The 18835-nt window shown below is 40.3% G+C and overlaps 1 protein-coding gene across 2 annotated transcripts in view; it reads right to left on the bottom strand.

Annotated features, from left to right (window-relative positions):
• The window catches only part of LOC117072911 (S-adenosyl-L-methionine-dependent tRNA 4-demethylwyosine synthase TYW1), a 274209-nt gene that overhangs the window by 178529 nt on the left and 76845 nt on the right, over positions 1 to 18835 (bottom strand). For both annotated transcript variants that reach the window (XM_033193369.1, XM_033193368.1), the window contains exon 10: positions 13008 to 13126. In XM_033193369.1, the coding sequence (XP_033049260.1) occupies positions 13008 to 13126 (119 nt within the window). The remainder of the gene's footprint in view (positions 1 to 13007; positions 13127 to 18835) is intronic.

Here is an 18835-nt window from a genome sequence, read left to right on the forward strand (position 1 = left end):
TCAGAGCAAAAATAAATGAAATTGAGACTAAAAAAACACAAAACTCAACAAAACAGAAAGTCTGTTGAAAAGATAAACATCGACAAACCATTAGACTAACCGAGAAAAAAAGAGAAGATCCAAATAAATACAATCAGAAACAAAAAAAGAGACATTACTACTGATAGGAATACGAAGAATCATTAAAGACTATGATAACCAACTGTACACAAACAAATTGGAAAACCTAGAGGAAATGTAGAAATTCCTGTATACACACAACCTACCAAGAAGAAACCAGGAAGAAAGAGAAAACCTGAACTGATCATTAACAAGAATACATCAATAATAAAGTCTTCCAACAAAGAAAAGTACATGGCCAGATGGCTTCCCTGATAAATTCCACCAAACACACACACACACACACACACACACACACACACAACATACACACACACACACCCCTAACACTAATATTTTTCAAAACTATTTCAAAAAATTAAGGGAGAAGAAATCCTTAGAAACTCATTATTACATGAGGCCAGTATGACTCTGAAAACAAAACAAGACAAAAACACAACAAAAAAGAAAACAGCATGCCATTATCCCTGATAAAGGTATAAAAATCCTCGGCCAGGTGAGGTGGCTCACACCTGTAATCCCAGAATTTTGGGAGGCCAAGGTGGGTGGATCACGAGGTCAGGAGATCGAGACCATCCTGGATAACACAGTGAAACCCTGCCTCTACTAAAAATACAAAAAATTATCCATGTGCGGTGGTGGGCACCTGTAGTCCCAGCTACTTGGGAGGCTGAGGCAGGAGAATGGCATGAACCCTGGAGGTGGAGCATGCAGTGAGCTGAGATGCGCCACTGCACTCCAGCCTGGGCAACAGAGCGAGACTCCGTCTCAAAAAAAAAAAAAAAAAAAAATCCTCAACAAAAATATTAGCAAACAGAATCCAACGGCACATTAAAAGGATGATACACCACAATCAAGTAGGATTGTCCCCAAAGATACAAGCATTGTATGCACAAATCAATAAATGTGATATATCACCTCAACAAAATCGACAAAAACCATATGATCATCTCAATGGATGCAAAAAACAAAAGCCTTTGATAAAATTCAGCATCCCTTCGTAATAAAAATTCTCAACAAATTAGGTATAGATGGAATGTACTTCAACACAATAAAGGCCATAGACAACAAACCCATAACTAACATTATACTGAAGAGGAAAAAAGTAGAAAGCTTTTCCACTAAGGACTGGCAGAAGACAAAGATACCCAGTGTCACTACTCTTATTCAACATAGCACTGGAAGTCTTACCCAGAGCAATAAGGCAAGAAAAGGAAATAATGGACATCCAAATTGGAAAAAAGGAAGTTAAATTGTCCTGGTTTGCAGAAGACACAGTCTATATAAGACTGTGTCTTGTAAAGACAAAACCTAGGTTTTCTTTTCTTATAAAGAAAACCCTAGAAACTACACCAAAAAACTCTTAGAACTGATGAATGTAGTAAAGTTGCAGGATACAAAACCAACACAAAAATCAGTAGCGTTTCCCTAAACCAATAATACACTATCTGAAAGGCAAATCAAGAAAGCAATCCCACTTAGAATAGCCACACACAAAAAAATACTTAGAACTGAATCTGGCCAAGAAGGCAAAAGATCTCTGCAATGAAAATTGCATATCAGGTCGGGTGTGATGGCTCACACCTGTAATCCCAGCACTTTGGGAGGCCAAGGCGGGTGGATCATGAGGTCAGGAGATCAAGACCATCCTGGCTTATATGGTGAAACCCCGTTTCTACTAAAAAAATACAAAAAATTAGCCAGGCATGCTGGCAGGTGCCTGTAATCCCAGCTACTCAGGAGGCTGAGGCAGAGGAATTACTTGAACCCATGAGGCAGGGGTTGCAGTGAGCCAAGATCGTGTCACTGCACTCCAGCCTGGGTAACAGAGACTCCATCTCAAAAAAAAAAAAAAAAAGAAAGAAAAGAAAATTGCATATCACTGAGGAAAGAAATTGAAGAGAGCACACACACAAAAAAATGGAAAGACATCCCATGTCCATGGGTTGGAAGAATAAATATAAAATATATTTTATATTTATATATTAATAAATACAAAGTTATACCACCCAAAGCAATTTACAGATTCGATGCAATCCCTATCAAAACACCAAAGACATTTTTCACAGAAATAGAAAACAATTCTAAAAATCACATGGAACCACTAAAATCCCCAAATAGCCAAAGAAATCCTATGCAGAATGAACACAGCTCAAGGCATCACAGTACATGACTTCAAAATATACTATAGCCGGGCATGGTGGCTCACGCCTGTAACCCCAGCACTTTGGGAGGCCGAGGCGGGCGGATCACAAAGTCAGGAGTTCAAGACCAGCCTGGTCAACATAGTGAAACCGAATCTCTACTAAAAATACAAAAAATTAGCCAGGAGTGGTGGCAGGCACCTGTAATCCCAGCTACTCAGGAGGCTGAGGCAGGAAAATCACTTGAACCAGGCAGGTGGAGGTTGCAGTGAGCTGAGATCACACCATTGCACTCTAGCCCAGGCAACAGTGCGAGACTCCATCTCAAAAAACAAACAAACAAACAAACACAAAAACTATAAACCTATTGTAACCAAAGCAGCATGGTACTGATATAAGAACAGACACATAGACTCATAGAACAAAATAGAGAATCCAGAAATAAATACAAATATTTACAGGAAATCAACTTTCGACAAAGGCGCCAAGGTCATACAATGGGGAAAGACAATATACAAAAATCAACTCAAAACAGATTACCTATATAAACCTGAAACTGTGAAATTACATACTGTGAAAACAGAGGAAACACTTTAGGACATTGGTCTGGGCAATGATTTTACAAATAAAACTTCAAAATTACAGGCAACAAAAGTAAAAACAAATAGACAAATAGGATGATATCAAACTAAAAAGCTGCTGCCCTGCAAAGGAAACAATCAACAGGGTGAAGAGAGAACCTGCAGAAGGACAGAAAATATTTCCAAACCATTCATCGAACAAGGGATTAATATCCAGAATTTACAAAACATTCCAACACCCAACAGCAAAAAAAAAAAAAAAAAAAAAACCCACAAATAATCTGATTTTTAAAAGGGCAAATGATGTAAATAGACATTTCTCAGAAGAACGTATACAAGTGGCCAACAGATACATTTTTAAATGCTCAACATCTAATCATCAGAGAAATGCAAATCAAAAACACAATGAGATTCCATCTCACCCAAGTCAGAATGACTATTCTCGAATAATAACAAATGCTGACAAGGATGTGGAGAAAGGGAACTCTTATACACTGTTGTTGGCAACGTGAACTACTACAGTCGTTATGGAAAGCGATATGGAGATTCCTCAAAAAACTAAAACTAGAACTTCCATATGATCCAGCAACCCCACTACTGAATATATATCCAAAGGAAAGGAAATCAGTATGTTGAAGAGATATATGCACTCTCGTGCTTATTGCAGCACTATTCACAATCACCAAGATATGGAACCAACCTAAGTGTCCATAAGCAGATAAATGGATAAAGGAAATGTAATATACATTCACAATGGGGTACTATTTAGCCCTATAAAAAAGAATGAGGCTGGGCATAGTGGCTCATGCCTGTAATCCCAGCACTTTGGGAGGCTGAGGCCAGTGGATCACTTGAGGTCAGGGGTTTGAGGCCAGCCTGGTCAACTTGGTGAAACCCCGTCTCTACTGAAAACATAAAAATTTAGCCATGTGTGGTAGCACAAGCCTGTAATCCCAGTTATTCAGGAGGCTGAGGCAGGAGAATCACTTGAACCTGGGAGATGGAGGTTGCAGTGGGCCAAAACTGTGTCACTGCACTCCAGCCTAGGCAACAGTGAAACTCTGCCCAAAAAAAAAAAAAAAAAGCCAAGCACAGTGGCTCAAGCCTGTCATACCAGCACTTTGGAAGGCCGAGTGAGGTGGATCACCTGAGGTCAGGAGTTCAAGATCAGCCTGACCAACCAGGCAAAACCCCATCTCTACTAAAAATACAAAAATTATCCAGGTGTGGTGGTGTGTGCCTGTGATCCCAGCTACTTGGGAGGCTGAGGCACAAGAATCACTCGAACCTGGGAGGCAGAGATTGCAGTGAGCTGAGATCATGCCACTGCACTCCAGCATGGGCAAAAGAGCAAGACTCTATCTTAAAAAAAAAATCACATACCATATAATTCTCCTATTTAAGGTTTATAAATCATTGGCTTTTAGTATATTCAGAGTTGTGCGTTGTTAGAAACGCTTGTTCCCTAGTGCTGCAAAAAAATAGCAACTGAACATAAATTTAATTTTCTCAGCAAGGCCATCTTTTTACTTTCTGCAGAAAGGGTACACTTGCCAGCAGTTTTGCCACGAGAGTACACCAAACAAAGGAGACAGGGTCATTTATAACCTGACACGTCCATCCTACTGCTCTTACCAGTTTCCACTGGCTGGAACGGGACCTCAGATTCTGTGTTTGTCCCGATTGGCTAGAAACTTAGAACTTTTCAAAAGAGGCAAAGGCAGAGGAGAACAAAGGAAGGCGGAAGTAACTTGTGGAATGCTCAGAAAGGTAAAAACACCTCCAAATAAGGAAGAGGAACAGGCTATGACCTAATGCTTGCTTGGACCAGTGTAAGCATGCCAGGGCAAATATTTAGGCTAAACTGTGGGAGCTAAGAACACAAAGTACACGGATTTATCACAGTTAGCAGATCTTTAAGCATGTTAGCACAGGTCTCTGAATAAATTTTGCTTCTAAGAGAAGTTACTATTTATTCTTAATTAGACGGGAGGAAAAGTCTCTTTGAAGAGGAGCCTCTACTTCACTTTTTACATGCATCCATCACCAAAATCAATTTTAAACATTTTGTCATTCCCAAAAAGAAACCCTATCCCCTTGGGTATCACTCCTCAATCCTCATATTCCCTTCGGCTCTAGGCAACCACTAATCTACTTCTGTCTCTACAGATTTGTCTATTCCAGGCAATGCACAGAAATGCAGTCTTACTATAGATGCAGTCTGTTGTGATTGGCTTCTTTCTCTTAGTGTACGTTCAACATTAATCCATGCTGTAGCAAGTATCAGGACTTAATTTCTTTTTATTGCCAGATGACATTCCTTGGAATGGATACACCACATGTTGTTTCTCTGTTCATCAGTTAATGGACATCTGGAGCATTTCTACTTTTTGGATATTATGAATATCTTTTCATGTGTTTACTGGTCATCGGTACATCTTCTTTGGACAACTGTCTATCAAGACTTTTTGGGTTATTTCTTCAAGACAGATATAACTCTTTCCTCCACCCTGCCCCCACTTCACAAGTAACCCATGAGCAAGGAAAACAGACAAAACTCTTCATTCAAAATTTCAAAGAATAAAACTTTCAAATAAAATTTTAAAAACAGAAATAATAGATACACAACGGTGAATGTGTGATATCTATACATAGATAAAAATACCCAATATGTCCTTCTGAAAATTGGTGGAATAGTATTTTATCTATCCGTAACAGTCTACTTCACATATACTCAAAATGAAGTAAAAATTTCATTTTGAAAAAATCACATCTGCGTACATCATGTTGTAGTTCAAAAACATGGTCATCGGCCAGGCCTGGTAGCTCATGCCTATAATCCCAGCTATTAAAAATACAAAAATCAGCCAGCGTGGTGGCACATGTCTGTAGTTCCAGCTACTTGGAAGGCTGAGGCAGGATAATCGCTTGAACCCAGGAGACAGAGGTTTCAGTGAGCCGAAATCATGCCACTGCGCTCCAGCCTGGGTGACAGAGCGAGACTGCATCTCAAAAGAATAAAAAAAACCCCACTGTCATATACAGAATCTCACTCAAGCAATTAAGCCTTACAGCAACCCTGTAAGGAAGGTACTGTTGTTTTATTTTACAGTTGAGAAACTGAGGCTCAGAAGTTATTTTAAGAATCTGCTAAAAGAAAAGGACAATAATAAAAGCATTTACGCAACATTTAAATCAATTTTTAAGGAACCTTTTCTGACATTCTTGTTATATATTTCATTGAAACAGATGGCAAATTCTAATTTTAAAATCTCGTATATTAGTCTTCTTTACCAGAAGCCATGGTAAATGAAATATCTCCATTTACTTAGATCTTTCTAAAAATCTCATTAAGGAATGTGTTAATCATACTGTTTGCTTTCCAAAACTCTGGGTAAATGTACCGCTCAACAAACTGAAAGACTGCATTGTTGGCTATGAACAGGAAATTAAGATTGAGGAGCACTACCCATTAGATCCTGTTATTTCTTTTGAATTTTGACCTAGGAAAAACCAACTATTTATGCCAACAATCTTAAGAGATTAGGTTTTATAGCTCGTGTAAACTGTGAAACAAGAACAACTAGGACACAAAATACTTGATTATTTGTCCTATAACCTAAGTATAATGTGATCCCAATACTTCAGTCCACATAATCATATGGCTAACATACTTTTGTCTTGCAACCGCTCACCCTATAATATTTCAAACTCTGTAGACACATACTCTATTCCTAAAAAGTGGTGTTTTAGTCACATTTTATTTCTTTTCTTTTTCTTTTTTTTTTGAGATGGAGTCTCGCACTGTTGCCCAAGCTGGAATGCAGTGGTGCGATCTCTGCTCACTGCAACCTCTGCCTCCTGGGTTCAAGCAATTCTCCTGCCTCAGCCACCCAAGTGGCTGGGATTACAGGCACCTGCCACCACACCTGGCTAATTTTTTGTATTTTTTTTTTTTTTTTTTAGTAGAGTCAGGGTTTCCCTCTGTTGGCCAGGCTGGTCTTCAACTCCTGACCTCGTGATCCACCTGCCTCGGCCTCCCAAAGTGCCGGGATTACAGGAATGAGCCACTTTGCCCGGCCTGGTCACATTCTATTTCAGCGCTGCCATGTTCCAGCAATACTATTCACTGAAATAGTAACTGCAGACCATGGCACACAGGTTATTTCAACCTCAGCACAATTGGCATTTTGGACTAGATAATCCTTTGTTGTGGAGTGCTGTCCTATGCATTAGAGAATGTTTAGCAATATCCCTGGCCTCTACCCACCAGATACCAGTAGCACTCTCCTTAGTTCTAACAATAAAAAATATCTTAAGACATTGTCAAATGTTCCAAGTCTCTGTATGGGACAAGAAATAGCAATTTTGCCTCCAGTTGAGAACCACTGATTTAACAGAATGACCTAAGAGATACCTTTAGTGTTTTGGTTTTTGTTTGTTTGTTTTTACCATATCCCTAGATAACTAAAAGAGGAAATACATGTAGAAGAACCAGCTGGTATGGTAGCCCATGTCTATAATCTCAGCACTTTGGGAGGCTAAGAGGGGAGGATTGCTTGAGGCCAAGAGTTCGAGACCAGCTTGAGAAACATAGAGAGACACTGTCTCTACCAAAAATAATAATAATAAATTGGATAGGCATTGTGGCACAAGCCTGTAGCTGGAGCTGCTCAAGTGGCTGAGGCAGGAGGCTCGCGTGAGACCATGGGTTCAACGTTCCAGTGAGCTATGATTGCACCACTGTAGTCCAGCCTGGGTGACAGGGCTTAATATGGGATAATGGAATTGTGGCCATATTATTTTTTAACAGAACTTATTATTTACATTTTACATGATCTGTCAATTGACGTATGTACAGATAAAACAATATGATGGCTAGGATTTGTATCAAAATAGGTAAATGAAATATGATTATCCATATGATGATAAATGTTCACAGAGGTTCAATATACTATTCTCTCTCTGCGTATGTTTAAAAAAACTCTATAATAAGAATTTTTTTTAAGTGGGTAGAGAGGGGTCAGGCGTGGTGGCTCACTCCTGTAATCTCAGCACTTTGGGAGGCCAACGCGGGAAGATCACGAGGTCAGGAGTTCAAGACCAGCCTGGCCAACATGGTGAAACCCTGTCTCTAGTAAAAGATACAAAATATCAGCCGGGTGTGGTGGTGCGCACCTGTAATCCCAGCTACTCAGGAGGCTGCGGCAGGAGAATGACGTGAACCCAGGAGGCGGAGGTTGTGGTGAGCCAAGATTGTGTCATTGTACTCTAGGCTGGGCAACAGAGTGAGACTCCCGTCTCAAAAAAAAAAAGGGGGGGTGCAGGGGTAGAGGGGCTAACACAGGTCTCAGTAGGTACATGAACAACTTGCTGTTAAGTCAAATAATTATCGTTGAAGCAAACAATACACAACTGAATGTATGGGAAGAAAAGCGAGGCACCAAAGCTCATGTGGTGAATTGGAGTACTGAAAAGCACCTGCACGCGCCTGGGATTTAGAAAGGTAAGCTGGACAGGATACACGCTAAGAAGCAGCCTAGGAAGACTCTAAACTTTCACCTCTGCCTGATCTTTAGGCTCAGCACAAGCAGGAAGCAAAGGCTGAGGCAGAGTTGTAAATGGCCTGGCTAAACATTAAGAGTGTTCCAGGCCAGGTATGGTGGCTCAAGTCTGTAATCCCATCACTTTGGGAGGCCAAGGCTAGTGGATCACTTGAGGCTAGGAGTTCGAGACCATCCTGGCTAACACAGTGAAACCCCATCTCTACTAAAAATACAAAAAATTAGCCGGGCATGGTGGCAGGTGTCTGTAGTCCCAGCTACTTGGGAGGCTGAGGCAGGAGAATGGTGTGAACCCGGAAGGCGGAGCTTGCAGTGAGCCGAGATCGTGCCACTGCACTCCAGTATGGGCAACAGAGCAAGACTCCGTCTCAAAAAAAAAAAAAAATTAGCCAGATGTGGTGTCGCACACCTGTAATCCTAGCTACTTAGGAGGCTGAGGCATGAGAATTGCTTGAACCCAGGAGGTGGAGGTTGCAGTGGACTGAGATTCCACCACTGCACTACAGCCTGGGTGACAGAGCAAGACCCTGTCTCAAAAGGGAAAAAAAAAAAGAGAGAAAGAATGTTCCAAGACAGAGTCAATCTGCAAAGACTCAGAGAAACTTTTTTTCTTTTTTTTCCATTTTTTTTTCTTTGGCTCCATGAGCTCAAGGAAATATCTGTCAAATCATTAACTGACCCCTGAGCCTAAGACACAAACTTCAGAGATAATGTAAAACAAAGAATAAAGTCTTTAAAAATATAGTTTAGAAAACTCACTAAACAAACAAAACCCAGAGCAAGCAATAAAAAACAAACCCTGAAGAGTGACAAAAATCTGACCTTCAGAGTTAACACATTCTAATAATCAAAATATGCAGTTTTCAACAAAACATTTCTTTCCATACAAACCATACAAAAAACAAGTGTGACCCATTCCCAGCAGATATTAGCAAAAACTCTCCGTGAGTAAGCATAAACATCAGACCAACTCAAAAAAGACTTTAAACCAACTATCTTAAACATGCTCAAAGAGCCAATGGAAACCATGGACAAAGAGATGAAGGAAACCAAGAAAACAATGTCTAAACAAATCCAGAATATCAATGAAGAGATACAAATGATAAGAAGGAACCAAACAGAAGATGTGAAAGAATAATAACTGAAATGAAGACTTCCCTAAAGGGTTTCAACAGAAGATTTGAACACGCAAAAGAAAAAATTTAGTAAAGTGGAAGACAAATCAATTGCAATTATCTTGTCTAAGGAGAAAAAAAAAGTGTGAAGAAAATTGAACAGAGCCTTAGGACACCATCAAATTGAAAAGAGCTGGAGGACACCATCAAGCATACCAACATAGGCATAATAAAAGTTCCAGAAGGAGAGAAAAAGGAACAGAAAGAACATGTGAAGAAATACTTATTGAAAAATTCCCAAATTTGGTAAAAGACATGAATTTACAGAACTAAGAAACTCAACAAACTCTAAGTAGTACAAACACAAAGAGATCCATACCAAGGTATGGTATAATCAGACTGTTGGAAGAATAAGACAAAGAAAGAAACTTGAAAGAAGCAAGAGAGAAGGCACTCATCCCATATCCTTACTAAAATTAACAGCCAATTTCTCAGCAGAATCCATGGAGGCCAGAAGGCAGTGGAAGAGCATATTTAAAATGTTACAAGAAAAAAACTATCAGTCTAGATTTCTATATCTAGCAAAACAATTCTTCAAAACTGAAGGAGACATTAAGACACTGACAATAAAGGCTGAGGGAGTGCACTGCTAACAGACCTGCCTTACCATAAATGCTAAAGGGAGTCCTTCAGACAAAAATGAAAGGACACTAAACAGACTCATATCATACAAATATACAAAGAACAACACAAAGATAAAATACATAGGTAAATACAAAAGTCACCATTGTTGTATTTTTGGATTTTTATTTGTGTTTGTTTTTCGTTTGTTTGTTTTGAGACAGGGTCTTGCTCTGCCACCCAGGCTGGAGTGCAGTGGCACAATTAAGGCTCACTGCAACCTCCAGCTCCCAGACTTATGATCACCCCCACCTCATCCTTCTGGAGTAGCTGGGACCTCATACATGCACCACCATGCCCGGCTAATTTTTGCATGTTTTGTAGAGATAAGGTTTCGTCATGTTATCCAGACTGGTCTTGAACCCCTGGGCTCAAGTGCTTCACCCACCTTGGCATCCCAAGGTGCTAGGATTACAGGCATAAGCCACTGCACCCGGCCAGTATTTTTGGATTGTAACTCCTCTAGTTTTTCTCTTGATGGTGTAAAAGACAAATGTATAAAACAGCAATTATAGGCCGGGCGTGGTGGCTCATGCCTGTAATCCCAGCACTTTGGGAGGCCGAGGCGGGTGGATCACGATGTCAGGAGATCGAGACCATCCTGGCTAACACGGTGAAATCCCGTCTCTACTAAAAATACAAAAAATTAGCCGGGCGTGGTGGCGGGCGCCTGCAGTCCCAGCTACTCGGGAGGCTGAGGCAGGAGAATGGCGTGAACCCAGGAGATGGAGCTTGCGGTGAGCCGAGATCGCGCCACTGCACTCCAGCCTAGGCGACAGAGCTAGACTCCGTCTCAAAAGAAAAAAAAAAAAAACAGCAATTATAAATCTATGTTAAGGGGCATATAGTAGATAAAGTTGCAATTTGTGACAATGACATACAGGAGGCGGGATGGAGCTGTCTATGAGCAAAGTTTTTGACCACTATTGAGTCAAATAATATCAACTCAAAATAGTGTCACCAATTCAAAATAGTCAATCCCATTAATCACTGATTTCATACATGTAACATTGTCTACTTGCTAAAATTTATTTATAACCCCCAAATAATCATAACAAAATAACCCCCAAATCAAATTATTATAAGTGTTTATAATAATCAAAATAATATTTTTAAGAATAACTTTGGAAAAAAGAGAAGTATAACTCTTGTGTCAACATGGAGATAAATTAAGAGATGACACTGACTAGAAAGTATTAAATCATTTTGGTTGCTAAAGGGAGAAATAATGAGAATCTGAAACATAATCAATAGAATTAAATAAGCAAATGGATATAGTGAGTTTGAGAAAAAGAGAAGAAATGTCCAGCCTGGCCCATTAGATAGCTAATAGTGCCATTACCCAAAACAGAACAAGTTAACACAAGCCTAATAAATTCCATGATAAATATATTAAGCTTGAAATGACTGTGGATGATCCAAGTGAAGGTATGCAACAGGAAATTGGAAATGGAGAATGAAAACTCAGAAAAGAGACTGAGACTGGAGAGAAAGTATTTAAAGGTGTCAAACTACAGGTAAATGAAGCCATGGAAATGGTTTATGTCTCCTACCATCATCACACAGAGTCATAAAAGACGGCTGAAGGACAGAAGCAGAAAGAAGAGCTAACAGAGGAAACTGAAAACAAACTAACAAGGGTGGGTGGGGTACTAGAAGAGACTGGTGTCTCTGAATCCAACAGAAGGAGAGGCCCTTCCCCTTCTTTCCTAGCATGCTTCACTGGAGTTCAACTAAGATAAGAATTAAGGAGCTTCTATTAGATCTGATAGTAAGGAAATCATTAGTGACCACAACAAAATGAACTGCTATGGAGACATGAGTTGGCACAGAGAACTAGGAGTTGAAGAGTAAGCAGTTTTAAGTGAAGCAAAGAAATGCGTTAGTAGGCTAGGTGCGGTGGCTCATGCTTGTAATCGCAGCGCTTTGGGAGGCTGAGGCAGGCGGATCACCTGAGGTCAGGAGTTCAAGACCAGCCTGGCCAACATGGTGAAACTCCATCTCTACTAAAAATACAAAAATTAGCTGGGCATAGTGGTGTGCACCTGTAGTCCCAGCTACTTGGCAGGCTGAGGCAGGAGAATCACTTGAACCCGGGAGGCAGAGGTTGCAGTGAGCTGAGATAATGCCATTGCACTCCACCCTGGGCAACGAGCTAAACTTCATCTCAAAAAAAAAAAAAAAGAAAAGAAAAAGAAATGAGTTAGTAGCAAGCACCACCACCCCCAAAAAAGAGAGACAGAATTGTGCAATTTAGCCATTTTCTTTCACTTAAACTATTCCCAATTGCTGTAAAAGACTCAACTCTGCATACAATGGGCTGTAACCAGCTGAAACACAACATTCACTGCTTGTATTTACAGCAAGATAAACTGAAAAGCCTCCAATAACAAGACACCCAAGCTGACACCTTAGCATAAAACTAGTCATAGATAGAAAAAAAAGAAAACAACGTAGGAGAGCAAGATAAACAGAAAGCACAAAAGGATAGAATAAAAATAAACTTTTATCAATAATGTATCACTGTTTATCGATAATCACTATAAATAAGACAAACTAAACTCACCAGTTAAAAAAGACAAATTGTACGAATGGATGTTTACAAATCCAGCAATTCCTCAGTGTTTGTCCAAGAGAAATAAAAATATTTGTCTACAAAATTTTTAGACACTAACATTCACACTTAAAAAGATTAATCACCAAGACAGCAGAGCTCTTAGGTGAGACTGAGTGTGAGCTGGGCAGATTGATTACCACAGCTCATTACATATTCAATCACCATGACCATTCATTTTTACTTACCGCCAACAGAAGACACATTTATTAGCACACGCCAAGCTCGGGGTGGTTTCCATGCAGCGATGGCTCTCAATTCCATAGAAGGTGTGTTTGTAACAACCTCCTCTCCCTCGGAGCATTGACTATGACAAGTAAACAAATCACAATTTGAATAAAATCGTCAACACACAGAAACAAACCACCAAGGCATCATTTTTAAGAGAACCATGTGTTTTGTAACCATAAACACTCCTACTGGTATCTGCATGACGCAGGAAATTAGCATTGGAGCATTTTAGTGTTTTGGCAGTGCCTTGGGTTTTTACTAAAGTCCAATGAAATAAACTTATGATTCATTAACTCTGAAAACTCTTTAGGGAGAATCACTAATGCTTTCATTTTCAAATCCATCAGACTCCTTCAAATAATATTAGTACAATAATATATAATGCTAAGAAATAGATAAAACAGACTCCTAAAAAATGGGGGCTGTCTGCATATGCAAGCGTATCCCTGCTCTGAATAAAGAAGGACGGGTAAGGGAGAACAATCCTGAAGTATTGTTCTTTTGTTTGTTTTGTTTTGAGACAGGGTCTTGCTCTGTTCCTCAGGCTGGAGTGCAGTGATGCAATCATAGCTCCCTGCAACCTCCAACTCCTGGGTTCAAGCAATCCTCCCGCCCCAGACTCTCAAGTAGCTGGGACTATGGGTGTGAGCCACCATGCCCGGTTATTTTTTAATTTTTTATAGAGATGAGGTCTCACTATGTTGCCCAGGCTGGTCTTGAACTCCTGGTCTCAAGCGAACCTCCCACCTCAGCCTCTCCAAATGCTAACTAAGATTACAGTTGTGAGCAAGCCACTGTGCCCAGCCCTGGAGTATACATATTTGAGACATTGTGGGGGCAAGCAGCAGGTATGTAAGAAATAGATTATTATTCCCATTTCCAAAAAGATCACCATTTGATGCAAGGGATAAAAACATATATCACATGAGTCATATAAGTTGGTACATGTAGTAAGAAGGTAATCTAAAGAAATACCTAGATCAACTAGGGTTGGAATCAAGATAATATCAAGCTTTAAAAGATAAAATCAGATCTGTCCAGAGCTCTGTGTAAGACCAGCTTGATTTCAGTACAAGTGAAAGCAGTGAAGCCTGGGAGGAGGTTATGTGAGAGAGGTAATGATGACTTTCTCCTAAGATCAGTGGAACCGGTAGGGTACCGAAGAAGTGAAATCAATGTCATTCCCCACTGAGGGGCAAACCAGAGGAAGTCATCCAAAATAACTGATTTTGAGGCCAAGTGACTGAAATAACATGGAATTAACAATACCAGCAACAAACAAGGAGAAGGAAAGTGGAGACATGAATGAGTAGCCTTTACACATGTATGGTGTCTGTGTGTGTGTGTGTGTGTGTGTCAGTGTACTACCTTTTTTTTTTTTTTTTTGAGACAAAGTCTCACTCTGTTGCCTAGGCTGGAGTGCAGTAGTGTGATCTCACTGCACCCCCCACCTCCCAATTCAAGTGGTTCTCCTGCCTCAGCCTCCTGAGTAGCTGGGATTACAGGCATGCGGCACCATGCCCAGTTAATACTGATATTTTTCGTAGATGCAGGGTTTTACCATATTGGTCAGGCAGGTCTTGAACTCCTGATCTCAAGTGATCCACCCACCTCAACCTCCCAAAGTACTGTTATTAATATAAGCCTGTCCACAATGAAAGAACATTACATAAAATTCTAGTAGCTTAATTACTGTCAGTTGCCCATGAATACTTTTAACTACTTTTTGTTCTGATTTAAAAAAAAAAAAAAAAGTTTCCCTGTCCATCTCAGTACTGCATTTGAAAAAAAAGGAGTGAAGGGAAAATACTGTTCAAGATACCTGTGCCTACACACCTCTTCCAAGTTCCTAATAAAATGTACAAGACAGCAAACAAAACATTCAAATCTTGCAAATAGCACTGAAAACCCAGTGTCCAACAAATGCCAGAGTCACAGATAATTTCCACAAAATCTCATGCCACTAGAGAAACAAAGCTGAATAACTGTACATTTCAATCACTTAATTAAGAAGTTAGTACACTTTGTTCTGAACTACCCTGTGCTGCCCTCTCCCATTCAGATTGAAGTCCTAACCCTCAATGCAATGCAAAGGCATGTGGATATAGGCTCTTTAATGAGGTATTTAAAGTTAAGTGAGGTCATGTGAGTAGGACCCAAATCTGACAGAACTACCATCCTTGTAAGAACAGGAAGAGAGACCAGAGATCTCTCTGCCCGTGCACAGGGGACAGATCATGTAAGGACTAGAGCCCATAAGATGGAAGAGCAACCAAGGTAGCTTCACCAAAGGATCAGTGAGAGCTTCCCAGAGGTGTGCTGTCCAAATCCAATACTGAAGGACTAAAAGGATTTTTCAAAAGGACTCTGTAAGACACAGGCATAGAAGCCTGTGAGAAGAGAATGGAATGTTTTTCATTTTAAAAAATGATTTCTCCAAATGTTTAAGTCTGTGATCTGTTTTGAATTAATTTTTATATAAGGTGTGAGGTTTAAGACACTGTTTTTTGGAATTTGTTGGGGGGAGCAGTATTTGGGTCTTTTATTCTTTTCTGCTGGTTTTGGCCTATGGATATCTAATTGCTCCAGCAGCATTTGTTGAAAATTTCACCATGGAACTTGATATGGTTTGGCTGTGTCCCCAACCAAATCTCAACTTGAACTGTATCTCCCAGAATTCTCACATGTTGTGGGAGAGACCCGGGGAGGAAACTGAATCACAGGGGCCAGTCTTTCCTGTACTATTCTTGTGGTAGTGAATTAAGTCTCACAAGATCCGATGGGTGCCTTGTACATGGAGACAGGGTTTCACCATGTTGGCCAGGCTGGTCTTGAACTCCTGACCTCAGGTGATCCACCTGCCTCAGCCTCCTAAAGTGCTAGGACTACACGAGTGAGCCACGACACTCGGCACAGATTGAGTAAATTCTATTGTTCTGTCCTGTTCACCAATCATTCTACTGATCTGTTAAGGTCACTGATTCTATCTTGTCATCTCCACTCGACTACTGGGCCCATCAATCACAGTATTTCTCTTACTATACTTCTCAGCTTTAGAATTCCCTCTTGGTTCTTTTATAACTTCTGTTTCTTTGCTGAGATTTCTTTTTCATTTGTTTCAAGACAATCTGTAACTGATGGCTGAAGCATTTTTATGACAGCTATTTTAAAATCCTTGTCAGTTAATTCCATCATTTGATTTATCTGGTGTTGCTGTCAGCTGATTATCCTTATTCAAGGTATGATTTTCTTGTTTCTTGTTATGGCAAGAGATGTTTTTGTTGTATCTGAGACATTCTGTCTATTATGTTGGAAATTCTAGACCCTGTTTCATTCATTCTTTAATTTAGTACATTATTTCAATTTAGCATGCAGGTCCTGGCCTACTTCTATGTGCTATGGTTCCAATGGGCAGTTTAATTTTCAGAGCCTTTGCAGTGTAATTTTTCTTAGACTCCCACTGGTCCCTGCTGGAGCTGTCTGAGGGAGAGGGAGGGACTCCTCCAGACTGTCCCACTGGGAGTCTCTCAGTGGAGAAGGAGAAAGGCCAGCCGACTTCCAAGGTCAGGCTGCTTTTGTGGCAGCTTGTCTGACCTACGCCCTCTGGCAGCCCCAGTATCTCTGGGTAGAGAGGGAAGTCTCAGACCCACAAGGACAAAGAGGGTCCCCCAGCTGGGCCACTTGTGGTAGTGGGGTCCCTCTTGCTGGTGCCACCCAGCCAACATCATATCTCTTGGTGGGGGAAGAGAGTCTCAGGCCCAGCAGGGATCGACAGCATTTCACAGGCCAGGCCACTTGAGGGGGCTGCGGGCTGGGGAGAAGGATCATTAAATCTCTAATTAACATACAGTGACAGAAAGGAAATCAGTGGTTTCCAGGAAGTAAAGAGAAATTTGGATTATAAAGAAGAACAAGGACATTTTTGTATTTTGGAAATACAAACCATTTTGTATTAAGGAAATATTATCTTAACTATGGTGATAGCTTCACGAGCATATAAATGTATAAAACTTTATCTGGCAGAGCAGGGTGGCTCATGCCTGTAATCCCAACACTTTGGGAGCCCGAGGCAGGTGGATTACTTGAGGTGAAGAGTTCAAGACCACTCTGGCCAACATGGTGAAACCCTGTCTCTAATAAAAACACAAAAATTAGCTGGGCATGGGGGCAGGAGCATGTAATCCCAGCTACTTGGGAGACTGAGGCAGGAGAATCTCTTGAACCTAGGAGACAAAGGTAGCAGTGAGCCAAGATTGCACCACTGCACTCCAGCCTGGGCGACAAAATGAGACTCCATCTCAAAAAAAAAAAAAAAAAAAACTCATCAACTTGTACACTTTAAATATGTAGTTTCTCATATGTCAATTATACAGCAATAAAACTGAAAACATTTTAAAATTTAAAAATAAGACACAGGAGTCTGCTGAAAAATTTCCCACCAGCCAAAGTGTGAAAATTTGATGATCAAAACAGAAAATAACTATAATGGATGGAGCTGATGAAAATGCATCATTACATTCAAAAACAAGGGGAAAAGTCACCATTTGAAGTGGCAAGTAAAACAACTCCTACTTTGAAAATTGGTAGTTTAAGAGAAAACAAATCAGGTATTTACATGCCATATCAATAGGAAATGTATTTCAGAGTAACTAAATATTCTTGGTTGATTAAAAAAAAAGAAAGAAAAGCTCTCCTTTACAGAATAATGCCAGCTAGTAAATGAAGAATAAATGACAGAATTTAAAAATGCTTTTACAAACTCTAATTAGATATTATTTCAGGGACGTATTAGTATTATCAACTTGTGCGATTTTTTTTTTTAAGACAAATATTCGCTTAATTGTTGACAGAAAACTAGGTGTTATCTTAACACCAAAATAATGTTCTAAAGACATAGAAGAAAGCATAAGTGAACACAGGAAGCAGTAGAGTATCATTACCATGTTTCAACTGTCAATATTAGCATCACAAATAGTGGGCTGACCAGCAAAAAGACCAGCAAAAAGACTATGACTGAAGGCTCAGATTATCATTAGCAATTTTCTTTTTCTTTTTTTTTTTTTTTTGAGACAGAGTCTTGCTCTGTCGCCCAGCCTGGAGTGCAGTGGCGCAATCTTGGCTCAATGCAACCTCTGCCGCCCGGGTTCAAGTGATTCTCCTGCCTCAGCCTCCCAAGCAGCTGGGATGACAGGTGTGTGCCATCACGCCTGGCTAATTTTTGTATTTTTAGTAGAGACGAGGTTTCAGCATCTTGGCCAAGATTGTCTTGAACTCCTGACCTCATGATCCACCTGATTCAGCCTCCCAAAGTGCTGGGATTACAGGCGTGAGCCACTGCGCCCAGCCCAATCATTAGCAAGTTTAGAAATAAGTACATTTTAATTAGTTATGATTTTTTTTTTTTTTTTTTTTTGAGACGGAGTCTCGCTCTGTCACCCGGGCTGGAGTGCAGTGGCTGGATCTCAGCTCACTGCAAGCTCCGCCTCCCGGGTTTACGCCATTCTCCTGCCTCAGCCTCCGCAATAGCTGGGACTACAGGCGCCCGCCACCTCGCCCGGCTAGATTTTTGTATTTTTTTAGTAGAGACGGGGTTTTACCATGTTAGCCAGGATGGTCTTGATCTCCTGACCTCGTGATCCACCCGTCTCGGACTCCCAAAGTGCTGGGATTACAGGCTTGAGCCACCGCGCCCGGCCTAGTTATGATTTTTTAAAATTACATTTTGTTTTAGTTATAATGCTATTGCATACTTAACAGACTACGGTATAGTGTAAACATGACTTTT

Source organism: Trachypithecus francoisi, unplaced genomic scaffold, assembly GCF_009764315.1.
Source record: "Trachypithecus francoisi isolate TF-2019V2 unplaced genomic scaffold, Tfra_2.0 Lachesis_group4, whole genome shotgun sequence".
Taxonomy (NCBI): domain Eukaryota; kingdom Metazoa; phylum Chordata; class Mammalia; order Primates; family Cercopithecidae; genus Trachypithecus; species Trachypithecus francoisi.